This window comes from Benincasa hispida, chromosome 2, assembly GCF_009727055.1.
Source record: "Benincasa hispida cultivar B227 chromosome 2, ASM972705v1, whole genome shotgun sequence".
Lineage (NCBI taxonomy): Eukaryota > Viridiplantae > Streptophyta > Magnoliopsida > Cucurbitales > Cucurbitaceae > Benincasa > Benincasa hispida.
The window spans coordinates 21,276,587-21,289,035 of NC_052350.1; the positions used below are offsets into that span (position 1 = coordinate 21,276,587).

The 12,449-nt window shown below is 41.0% G+C and overlaps 1 protein-coding gene and 1 non-coding gene across 3 annotated transcripts; one reads left to right on the forward strand and one right to left on the reverse strand.

The window, feature by feature from the left end:
- The first annotated feature begins 6,340 nt into the window (after positions 1-6,340).
- On the forward strand, positions 6,341-11,913 carry LOC120070543 (probable galactinol--sucrose galactosyltransferase 6). 2 transcript variants are annotated; one of them, XM_039022330.1, is made up of 6 exons: positions 6,341-6,509; positions 6,603-6,658; positions 6,769-8,138; positions 8,229-8,438; positions 10,205-10,339; positions 11,082-11,913. In XM_039022330.1, the coding sequence occupies exons 1-6, from the start codon at positions 6,371-6,373 to the stop codon at positions 11,764-11,766; spliced, it is 2,595 nt and encodes an 864-aa protein (XP_038878258.1). In that variant the 5' UTR covers positions 6,341-6,370; the 3' UTR covers positions 11,767-11,913. The 2 variants fall into 2 exon arrangements, with proteins under 2 accessions (XP_038878258.1, XP_038878259.1); XM_039022331.1 differs by having other exon boundaries at positions 6,382-6,509; positions 6,610-6,658.
- Positions 9,588-9,658, reverse strand: TRNAG-GCC. Its single transcript has one exon. It is a non-coding gene; the product is annotated as a tRNA-Gly (tRNA).
- Positions 11,914-12,449: the final 536 nt, after the last annotated feature.

The window sequence follows — 12,449 nt, forward strand, 5'->3', positions numbered from 1 at the left end:
ACATTTTAATAATTTAATCCAAAGGAAAAGAAGAAAAAATTGAGAAAAAAAAATCTTGAAGGTGTATATTCAAGCTATGTGTCACAATCGCTCTTTCGGGAGCTTCTCTTAGCGATTGTGCAGTACTTATTCCCGCTCACGAACAAGTCAGCCAACTCGAATACGGACTACCGGTGGCACACCGAGTGCCTCTCGCAACCTCCACCCCCGTTTTAGGGAAAACGGTTTTAGAAAACGGGTTTGGAGAAAAGGTTTTCGTAAGCAGTTTTTGTGTGTGTGAATAAAGAAAGAAAGATTATAGTAGGCTAGAAAGCAATAAGCAACAACAACTTTATAGAGTACTACTCAGGGTATGGGGAAGTGATGATTAGTCTTATCCCCATATAGTGCATTATGAACAAAAAGCCAACTGGCACCCTTGCATATGCAAAAGGGCGAGTGGTCACTTACAATGAAAATGTAAAGAAAGCAAGCTAACTAAGCTAATACAATACATGATATGAAAGTATGCTAGAAGGGTGTTGGATCGAGCATGCGGCGATGGGCAACAGGCCCTGGACAAGCATGACCGTGACATTCTCCCCCACTTAATTGGTTGACGTCCCCGTCAACCGACCTTGTTCAAAATCTGCGATGGCTGGAGTTGCATTCTTCAAATCTTCGACCCGCTCTCAACTGATCTCTTTGTTGAGGAGATCCTTCCATTTCACTAAGAACTCTGTTAGTTCTCGTCTGGGTCTTCCAATACGGCGCATACGTTTATTAAGGATTTGTGCAACTTCTTTCTCAGCGGAATTCTTCATCGTGACCGGTGGGCGCCTTAGCATATTTCGTTGTTCATCCTTGGGATCGGGATGATAGGACTTCAGGATACTCACATGGATGACAGGATGAATCTTCATCCATGAGGGTAACTGAACCTTATATGAGGTTCTCCGACCTTCTCAATTACCTCCACTGGACCTTCATATTTCCTTACTAGTCGTTGGTCTCTCTGGCCTTGGAAATGAAACTGTTCCTGTCGTAGCTTGATCAAGACCTTGTCCCCAGCTTGGAATTCGAGGGCCCTCTGCTTCTTAACAGCCCACTTCTTCATCCTTCTTGACGCTCTTTCCAGGTAAGCGCGAGCTATCTTAGAGGTTTTGCTCCATTCTTTAGGGAAGTTATGTGCCTGAGGACTTTTGCCTGCATAAGGGTGGTCCACCAAGTGTGGCATGAGTGGCTGTCTACCACACACCACTTCAAAGGGCATTTTTTCGGTCGCGGAACTCTACTGGCTATTGAAGCTGAACTGAGCCACATCTAACAACTGGACCCAGTTCTTCGGCCTAGCGTCGATAAAGTGACGCAAATATTCCTCAAGCATACTATTGAAGCGTTTCGTCTGGCCGTCAGTTTGGGGATGATAGCTAGAGGAGATATTCAGTGTTGACCCCAATATTTGGAACAATTCTGTCCAAAATAACCCAGTGAATCTTCCATCCCGATTGCTAACAATGCTCGCGGGGACACCCCATAATTTCACGATGTGTTTGAAGAACAGCTGGGCAGTCATCACGGCTGTGCACATCTTCGACATTGAAATGAAAGTGACATATTTTGAGAATCGATCGATGATAATAAGGATCGATTCAAACTCTCCCAACTTGGGCAAATGGGTGATGAAGTCGAGAGACATGCTCTCCCATGGTCTAGAGGGTACAGGTAGGGGTTCTAGCAGACCCGCTAATTTTGCCCTTTCGACCTTGTCTTGTTGGCAGACAAGGCAGGTCTTGGTAAATTGCATGACATCGTCTCGAAGGCTTGGCCAGTAGTAATCTTGTTTCAGGAGAGCATAAGTCCTCTGCCAACCATTATGTCCTGCCCACGGTGTGTCGTGACACTCTTTCATTAGTAACCTTCGTAACTCCCCAGATCTGGGGATGTAAAGGCGATTGCCCTTGGTATATAGTAGATCGTCTTCCACCCAAAACTGCCGCGTCTTCCCCTCTTTGGCCAACTATATGATAGCCCGTGCTGCTGTGTCGTTTGTCAAGTGAGATTTGACAGTTTCTCGTACTGTTGCACTCAACGTACTTGCTTGTAGGCGGGCGAACATGCACAAGGCCGCATGTTCGCTCTTTCGGCTAAGAGCATCGACCGCTTGGTTACTTTTCCTCGATCTATATTCGACTTGGAAGTCGAACTTCGTTAGACACTCCTGCCACTGTGCCTGTTTCCGATGACAACTTCGGTTGGTTGAAGAAGTGGCAAATGGAGTTGTTGTCGGTCTTGACCACGAACTTGGCCCCAAGAGATACTGTCTCCAGGCCCTCAAAGCAGTGAACTACTACTAACATCTCTTTCTCGGAGGCGGCATACCTCCGTTTGGCATCATTTAGTTTCCTACTTTCATATGCGATGGGGTGTCCGTCTTGGAGGAGGACACCACCCAACGTGAAGTCAGAAGCATCAGTCTCGACTTCAAATGACTTGGTCACGTGCGTAATTCTGAGGACCGACCCTTCAATCATCACTTTCTTCAAGCCCTTAAAGGCGGTTGACATTCAGGAGTCCAGCTTCATTGGCTCTTCTCTTAGCAGTTCGGTTAATGGCCCTGTTCTTCTTGAGAATTCTTCTACGAACCACTTATAGTAGTTGGTTAGTCCGAAACGTGATGTAGTTCGGTCACGGATGATGGTACCCTTCAGTCTCTGATCGCTGCCACCTTGCCCTTTTCTATACCAATCTGACCACACTCAATCACGTGGCTGAGGAAATTTATGCCCTCTTAGGCAAAAGAGCACTTCTCTCTCTTTACATACTACTGATTTTTCCTCAGTTTTTTGAAGACTAGTTGGAGGTGATGTCGATGGCCCTCCAGTGAGGCACTATAGACCACAATGTCATCGAGATACACTACGACGAATTTGTCGAGGTATTCGTGAAACACTTGGTTCATTAGGTACAGAAAGTTGCTGGAGATTGGTGAGGCCAAAGGGCATCACAGGATCGAAGGCTCCATATCTCGTGACACAGGCGTCTTAGGTTCGTCTCTTCAGCAATTCGAACCTGATAATATAATCGACGCAGGTCTTAGCTCAAAAATACTTAGCGTCGTGAAGCCGATCAAATAAGTCAATAATGATAGAAAGGGGATTATTGTTGTGGATTGTGAGCTTGTTCAAGGCTCGATAGTCGATGCATAATCAGAGGCTCCCATCCTTCTTCTTTCTGAAACAGTACTTGGGCTCCGTAAGGGCCTTTGCCGGTCTGATAATCCGCATCTAACAATTCGTCTAACTGTTTTCAGAATTCAGCCATTCTGGCGGGGCATCTGATATGCATTCTTGTGCGGGCGGCTTTGCTCCTGGTAACAACTTGATCTCATGGCATCCCCCTTCGTTGGGGTAAGGACTGTGGGCAAGCTTTTAGGCATGACATCTCGATACTCTTCCAAGACAAATAGAACGTCATGGGGGATTCATCTTTCGTGGTTTCAACTTGATTCTATCGGGATGGCCATGAACGTGGGTTCATTGTGGGCCAGGCCTCTCTTCAATTGGAGCCTGAGATCATTCTCACCCCATTTGGCTGCTTGATACTGGCTTGAACTACGGTGGGTGCAGATCCGGTAATGACTAGACATTTGAAGAGGGGCATTGTATAACTTTATATTCAAGTAGGAACTCCATCCCCAATACCACGTCAAAATCATCCATCTTGACAATCACGGAAGTCAAACGAGGCCCTTCCAGTCTCCTAACTTCATCGGAGTTCTCTTCGCTATCCCCGTAATCAGTAGGGCTGTGGAATTCACAGCTTTCATCTTCCTGCATCTCTTTCCAAGTCAAGTTCAGGCGGCGGGCTTCCGTTTCAGTCATGAAGTTATGGGTGGCCCAGAGTCGACCATAGTGCTCTTGGCCGATTCTTTGGTTGACCCAAGCGTCCACTACATTGAGTCCTCTCTCTAATGGCTCCGTTCCTTTCCCATTTTCTTCTGGAGCGCAGATAAGAATTTCAATACCCCATCCTGGGATCTCAATTTCTGCAGCTGGCTCGCTTACTGTCTTCCCCAGTTCAGCCTTGTCTTCTGAGCTAGAGGCTAATGTGGCTTGAAAAGCATTGAACGCGGTCCGATTTGGACATTCGCTCGCCTATGTGGCCCTCTACATATGAAACAAGACAGGGGGCAATTGTAATTATTATGTTGTTGTGGCGGCCCCCGCCAGTTGTTTCCTAATCTCTGTTGGGATGGTTTACGGACCCCCTGTGTTTTGTCTCTTCCCTGGTTTGGGAGACTGGATGTTTCTGTTTCCCCCATTTGAGGAAGTTGACTGCTTCCTCACATCTTGCGAGTCAGTGCTAAGGTCGTATAGCTGTTCAGCTGTCGCGTAGGCAGAGGGGAGATCCTGTACTCTCTGTTCATATAATTTTGATTTCGCCCACAGTTTCAGCCCTTCGACAAAGCAAAAGACCTTGTCTTTCTCGGACATATCCCGTATGTCCAACATGAGTCCTGCAAACTGTTTTACGTAGTCCCTGATGTTATCTGTTTGCATCAGCTCTCGGAGTTTTCGTCGAGCCAAGACCTTGACATTTTCAGGGAAAAACTGCGAGCGAAGTTCTTGTTTCAATCTATCCCAAGTATCAATTGTGCATTGTCCTTCCTGTATGTCTGTAAATCGCGATCTCCACCATAGGTTTGCATCTTCAGCCAGATGCATCGTTGCTAGTGTGACTTTTGACTCTTCAGTCACCGTGTTCGTCGCCTTGAAGTATTGCTCAAAGTCGAAGATAAAGTTTTACAAGGCTTTTGCTTCCCGCACCCCACAGAAGGGTTTCGGTTCTGAGATTTTTATTCTGCTTACTGCCATTGCTCCTCTAGATGAGCTTGGTTCTCTATTGTTCGGATGGTGAGATTCACCTTTGCTCTCACATCCACTATCTCGGCTCTGACGATGTCAAGGGCCGATCGAAAGTCTTCAGACAAATCGGTTACCATTTGAAGTATTGCTTTTTGGGAGCTGTCAAACTCTTCGACGCGCTCCTCTGTATGAGCAACAGAGCCCGATGAGCTATCACCACGTTCAAAGCTGCCGGACCGTGCTGTTTTGGTCTATCTCATCATCAGTTCTCTGACGGGTAATCCGTCTAAGCGGCCCACTACCGCATCAATTTCATCGGCTTTCTCAGCAACTTCTTATAGCCGAGTCTCTAGGAAACGGATACTATTTGGGATCTCTCTCAGATAGAGCATTTGCTCTTCCATCTCTACCAACCTATCCACATGGGACTTGTTCAGGTTCTTCGTCGCTGATATGATCACTGATCTTTCCCTCTATGAGCCGACTTAGCTCTGATACCAAATGTCACAATCGTTCTTTCAGGAGCTTCTCTTAGCAATTGTGCAGCACTTGTTCCTGCTCACGAACAAGTCAGCCAACTCGAATACGGACTGCCGGTGGCACACCGAGTGCCTCTCACAACCTCCACCCCTGTTTTAAGGAAAATGGTTTTAGAAAACGGGTTTGGAGAAAAGGTTTTCGTAAGCAGTTTTTGTGAGTGTGAATAAAGAAAGAAAGATTGTAGTAGGCTAGAAAGCAATAAGCAACAACAACAGCTTTATAGAGTACTACTCCAGGTATGGGAAAGTGATGATTAGTCTTATCCCCATATAGTGCATTATGAACAAAAAGCCAACTGGCACCCTTGCATATGCAAAAGGGCGAGTGGTCCTTACAATGAAAATGTAAAGAAAGCAAGTTAACTAAACCGATACAATACATGATATGAAAGTATGCTAAAAGGATGTTGGATTGAACATGCAGCCATGGGCAACAGGCCTTGGACAAGCATGACTGTGACACTATGCACTCAAATAAAGATAAAAAAGTGCCTTATTATACTAATTATCCCTATTAATTTAAACCAGCATTTTTTTTTACCTTTTTTTAAAAGATATTAATAATCATCTAATTAATCCACCAAAAATACTTCCACTAGAAACGACAAAATCAGAGTACGTGGAGTCGGGTCAGCACCTTTAATTATTGCACATGGATAACGATTACCACGACAGTATAATATTGGCTCTCAACCAATCAGACAGTAACACGTGTGCGAAGCAGTAAAATTCATAATCCCATTTTCTTGGCGTCAACCACGTGTCGGGATTCGCGTCAACTGTGACGGAAACACCCGTGAACCCCCTGTGACTTTAGCGGATCGTGTTCTAAAAGATCCAGATCTTCTGATGGATCCATAAATCCACGTGGCGCTCTCATCGGCCGTTGGAATTTCGCCGTTGGATATTTCTGTGAGAAGAAGAGAAGCGTGAGCTCATTGGAAGACGAAAAGGTTAATTAAACAAGCAGTACGTCGCTTAGCCATGGCGTTAAATCGATGGTTGTTTAATTCGCCAGCTCTCACTATAAATACCTCCCGTTTCTTCCTTCCATCTTCATTCCCTTGCTTGATTTCTTCTGATTTCAATCTTTTAAGAACAAAGAAGGAACATTCTGTTTCTGGTATTATAATTTCTGTCATTTTCTTTAGTTTTTTTTCCCTCTTTGAATCGTCTGTTTCTCTCAACTGATGATGATTTTCCATCTCTTTTTCATACCTTAGAATTTGGATATCTACGTCGAGCCGGCGTTTTTCGGTGAAAGCTTTCAAGGTAAACTAATTAACGAACTTGAATTGGATAAATTAGTTCATAGCATTTTTTTCGGATTTTTCGTATATGTAATCTGATATTTTGATGGTTCAACAAATCTGATAATGTAGAAACGTCAAGCGAATAATCTAAACGGAAAAGAATTTGAATTAGAGTTAGAAACTAAAGAAATGACGATCAAACCGGCGGTACGGATCTCTGACCAGAAGCTCATCGTGAAAGACCGGACGATCTTGACGGGAGTACCGGATAATGTTATCGCAACATCCGGTTCGTCGTCCGGACCGGTGGAAGGGGTGTTTCTTGGGGCGGTTTTCGAGGAGGAGCAGAGCCGGCAGGTGGTTCCGTTGGGAACCTTGCGGGATGTAAGGTTCATGGCGTGTTTTCGGTTCAAGTTATGGTGGATGGCTCAAAAGATGGGCGATAAAGGGAAGGAAATTCCGTTAGAGACGCAGTTTCTGTTATTGGAGACGAAGGATGGGTCCCACTTGGAATCGGACGGTGGAAATGAAGAGAATCAGATCATATACACAGTGTTTCTTCCTCTGATTGAAGGATCATTCCGAGCTTGTCTTCAAGGCAACGGACAAGACGAGCTCGAGCTTTGCTTAGAAAGTGGCGATGTTAACACAAAAGCGTCGTCGTTTACGCACTCTTTGTTCATCCATGCCGGAACAGATCCGTTCGACGCAATCTCCGATGCGATGAAAGCTGTTAAACTCCATCTCAACACCTTCCGATTACGACAAGAGAAGAAACTTCCTGCAATTGTTGACTATTTTGGATGGTGTACATGGGACGCCTTCTACCAGGAGGTTACTCAAGACGGCGTCGAGGCCGGACTGGAGTCTCTCGCTGCTGGTGGAGCGCCGCCGAAGTTTGTGATAATCGACGACGGATGGCAATCGACTGCTGGCGATCCACAGGAGGAGAACGGGGAACAACCGAAGCAGCCGCCATTGCAGAGGCTGACAGGGATCAGAGAGAATTCGAAGTTCCAGAAGAAGGAAGATCCAACAGAAGGGATCAAGAACATCGTGAACATCGCGAAAAACAAGTACGGATTGAAGTTTGTGTATGTATGGCATGCGATTACTGGATATTGGGGAGGACTTCGAACTGGTGTGAAGGATATGGAGGAATACGGATCGGCGATGCAGTATCCAAAGGTATCTAAAGGCGTTTTTGAGAATGAACCGATATGGAAGAACGACGCGTTGGCTTTGCAAGGATTAGGGCTAATGAACCCCAAGAACGTTTACAAATTTTACAATGAACTTCACAGTTACCTCGCCTCCGCCGGAATCGACGGAGTCAAAGTGGACGCACAGAGCATATTGGAGACTCTCGGCGCCGGGTTCGGTGGCCGAGTTGAGTTGACTCGGCAATATCACCAGGCTTTGGATGCGTCAGTGGCTAGAAATTTTCCAGATAACGGTATTATTGCTTGTATGAGCCATCATACAGATGCTATATATTGGTAAGTGAACAGAAATTCATCAATTACCATGTTCAATTTAGTGCGGATGATTAGGGAAAATGAGAGAACGGATTTTTGTTTTGATTTCAGTGCGAAACAGACGGCGGTTGTGAGAGCTTCCGATGACTTCTATCCGAGAGATCCGGTGTCGCATACGATTCACATAGCAGCAGTGGCTTACAATAGCGTTTTTCTTGGAGAGATTATGCAGCCTGATTGGGATATGTTCCATTCCCTTCATTCTGCCGCCGAGTACCACGCTTCCGCCAGGGCGATTAGTGGTGGCCCTGTTTATGTCAGGTAACCATCAATCAATCATACCTCACAATTGATTAATTTTTTTTCTATTAAATAATAAATTTTCGAAAATAAGTGAGTCTTACAAAGTAGATTAAAATGAAAAAAAGTAACAATGTTCGTTAAGTTTGAACTTATATTTGATGTGACTCAACTATAAGATTAAATTAAATATATTATGTATAAGTTGATATTTAATATATGAATTTCATAAGTTAATTGTTTATAATTTTTTTAGTTTTTCTTTAAATTATATGATAAAAGTAAAAGAAAAAATCATTGTTATATAACTTTATTTTTTTTTAAAAAAATTACATGATGTAAATTGTAAGATATTTTATTTAATATAATTTATTTGTACAAATTAAGGAAGACAATTACCATAAAAATGTTGAGTTATTCAAAATTTTATTGATACAGGGTGAAATAGATAGGAAAGCAATAATATATAAAAGGATAATATTGTAATTTAAAATAGTTAGTTAGAGAGTGGTAAATTTTTAATGTGAGTTTTGAAGTTGTCTACTTCTAAAATATATATATTAAGTTATGCTTAAAAGTGTTTGATATTAGCTTACTTTGTGATCTATAAATAATCTAGACCATGGTAATCTATCATTTAATCTCTGAGAGATGTTCCTATTTGACACAAGGAAATTATTCTAAGTTAATAAGGTGTAGTGGTCAATAGTTTTGTTGAGGTATCTGGTGTGTTTTTCAGTATATTAAAGATAAGTTGTAACGGATAAGGAAGTTCTAAAATAAGAGTTGACAACTGGATCATACCATGTTTGACACTAATCTTAATAGCCAGATATTTGTTATATTCCATCTTAAAAAAAAATACAAGACATCTTTATATTCATTGATTCATTAAAGTTAAGTGGTAATTGATAAAATGTCTTAAAATAGAAGTGAACAATAAGATTAGGCCATATTAGACCCAAGAGAATTATTTAAAATTTCGTGATAAGGTAGATACTTCTTATAAGTCTTATCAATAAGACATTCATTATATTCCATCTAAAAAAAAGTAAGACTTCTATTATATTCTTTGATACGTTAAAGTTATAGAACCACACTATATTATCACGGTCAACTATATAATTTATCCTATTAAATGAAAAACATTAACCCATTATCCTCATCCTCGGCGGATAGCGGGAATCGAACCCGCATCTTCTCCTTGGCAAGGAGAAATTTTACCATTCAACTATATCCGCATTTTTTTTTATCTGCAATGTATAGTTATCAGTGCAGAGTTAGCCTATTATACTAGGCTATTAATCTGTCTCTTATACACATCTAGATGTGTATAAGAGACAGGTGCAGAGTTAGCCTATTATACTAGGCTATTAATACTAGGTTAGAGTATACTAGGCTATTTTTATATAATTTATATATAGATTTAACCAAAGTGTTAATTGATATGAAGGTTTTAAAATTCCAGTTAACAATAGAATCGTGTTACAGCAAACATGAGAAGTTTTAAATATTTAATGATAAAGTAGATACAGTCTTGTATGTTTAGAAGTCCGTAGGTCTGTATTCTTTTTTGTTTTTTAAATATTAATAGAATCTATTATATTCTTTAACACATTAAAGTTATGTGATAATTGATTAGGTAGAAACAATTCATATTCTTTAATATATAAAGGTTAGGGAACTATTTAAACTTTGTTGAAGTAAAAAAAAACTAGATAAGTATTGGACCAAAGAATTTGAGTTTTCAACATGTTAATCTGATGTTACTTTCCCTATCTCATCAGTGATGCTCCGGGGAAGCATAACTTCGAGCTTCTGAAGAAATTAGTGCTACCCGACGGCTCAGTGCTTAGAGCAAGCTTGCCTGGACGGCCAACACGGGACTGTTTATTCTCAGATCCAGCACGAGATGGAGTTAGGTGAGTGTCTTTGTTTTGGATTTGAAAACCTTTTCCCTTTTCCTTCACTTTTTGAGCCATTTTCTTCTCACAATTTGATTGAATTTGTTTGGTGTTTTTGGTTTGGATTTGAATGCCCTTTTCTTGGTCTTTTGTTTTCCATTTGAAAAAAAGAAAAGAAATACTAAGGACAGTGATTACACTTATCTTTTGGTATTCCACACAGTGAGATATTGCCGAAGTTTTCTTTCTTTTTAAAGAAATATTTTTGAGTTTTTTCTTCAAGTGTGTGGTAGTTGTAAGTAGTCAAAAGATAGTGCAACCCACTATATACCATTCGTTCGCACTATGATTCTTTTAATGATAGTGAAACTAAATTCATTTTTAAAAAATTTAACGTGGTAAATAATTGATGAAAGTTATATTCATGCAATACGGTAATATAGGAAATTTATTTAGATGCATCTAAGTATTGAAAATGTTCAATACTATAATATCTCTATTTATTACTTACTATACTAAAAAAAATTAGTATAATCATTATCAAAATATTTATGAAGATAAATTTTTAACATAAATAAAGAGATCTTCCGCACTAGAAATGTATGCCTCTTCTTTTTGTCGGTAAAAACCATATAACTATCCATCTACCATTCTTTGCTTTTAATGCTAGGAAAAATCCACTCTTCTTTTTATTCTTTTTGCCTTTTGGTACATTTTCTGACTAATACTTTTTTGACTTTGAAATTGGAATCATAATCAGCTTGCTTAAGATATGGAATTTGAACAAATTCACCGGCGTCATCGGCATCTACAATTGCCAAGGCGCCGCCTGGAACAGCCAAGAAAGAAAGAACACCTTCCACGACACCAATTCCGACGCCATCACCGGCTACGTCAAAGGACGTGATGTTCACGCCATTTCTGAAGTCGCGACGGATCCCGATTGGAATGGTGACTGCGCCTTTTACCGCCATTGCTCCGGTGACCTCATCACTCTTCCATACAACTCAGCCCTTCCCGTTTCTCTTAAAGTCCTTGACTTCGACGTCTTCACCATTACTCCGATCAAAGTTTTGGCCCCTGGCTTCAGCTTCGCTCCCCTCGGACTCATCGACATGTACAATGCCGGCGGGGCAATCGAAGGCTTGAAATACGAAGTGAAAGATGGGGCTGAACTTGTGGAGGCTGATGGCGTATCTGAAGGAAATGAGGTTGTCGGAGGGCGGCCGGAGAATCGCAGCTCCGAGTTGGTTGGAATTGTTCACTTGGAAGTGAAAGGGTGTGGGAGGTTTGGAGCGTACTCGTCGGCGAAACCACGACGGTGCACGGTGGATTCAAGTGTTGTAGAATTTGGTTATGATTCTGAGTCCGGTTTGGTTACTTTGGGAATAGACAAATTGCCTGAAGGCGATCTTAAAGTTCACGACGTTAAAATTGAGTTATGAATTTTATGGATGTATTGTTTTGTTACCGATCGTATAATTAGCTGCCGGTTATAGACAAATTCTCCCTTTGTTTTGGGAAAAGAATCTTGTAATATTTTGTGTTGATTGGAATTTAAATAAAATTTTACCTTATTAATCAGGTGCAAACATTGTGTCACTAACTAGAAAAACTTTGGTGGCCTTTTTCTTTCATGTTTCTAATTTTCCTTGTCCCAATCAAATTTTAGGCAGTAAATAGTTGATTTTAAAGTATGTTCATTTATTTATTTTGTTAACACATATTGGGAAACTTTGAGCTCTGGTTAGTAAAGATACCGGTTTAACTGAAAAAACAAGAAACTACCCTAACGAGATGGTTAGTATTAGTTTACATGTACTCTTTTTTCTGATATGGAAAGTTCACATAGCTTGCTTGGATTAAAAAGAAAGTAAATAAGACATCCTCACGAAAATCATGCTAAGATTTTGAAAAATTAATTATTGATGTCTTATCAATAACCATTTTATCAATTGAAAGGGTCCCATATTTGAAATTTTATATTTTTAATATTGATTAGAAGGTTGAGAATTGATTTTGAAATAAAGTATCATTTGGCTTTGTGTTAAAAAAAAAAAGAAAAGATAATGTATTAAATTTAGGAAAAACAAGGAGACAAAAACTAACAGGCCTGATGGCCAACAAG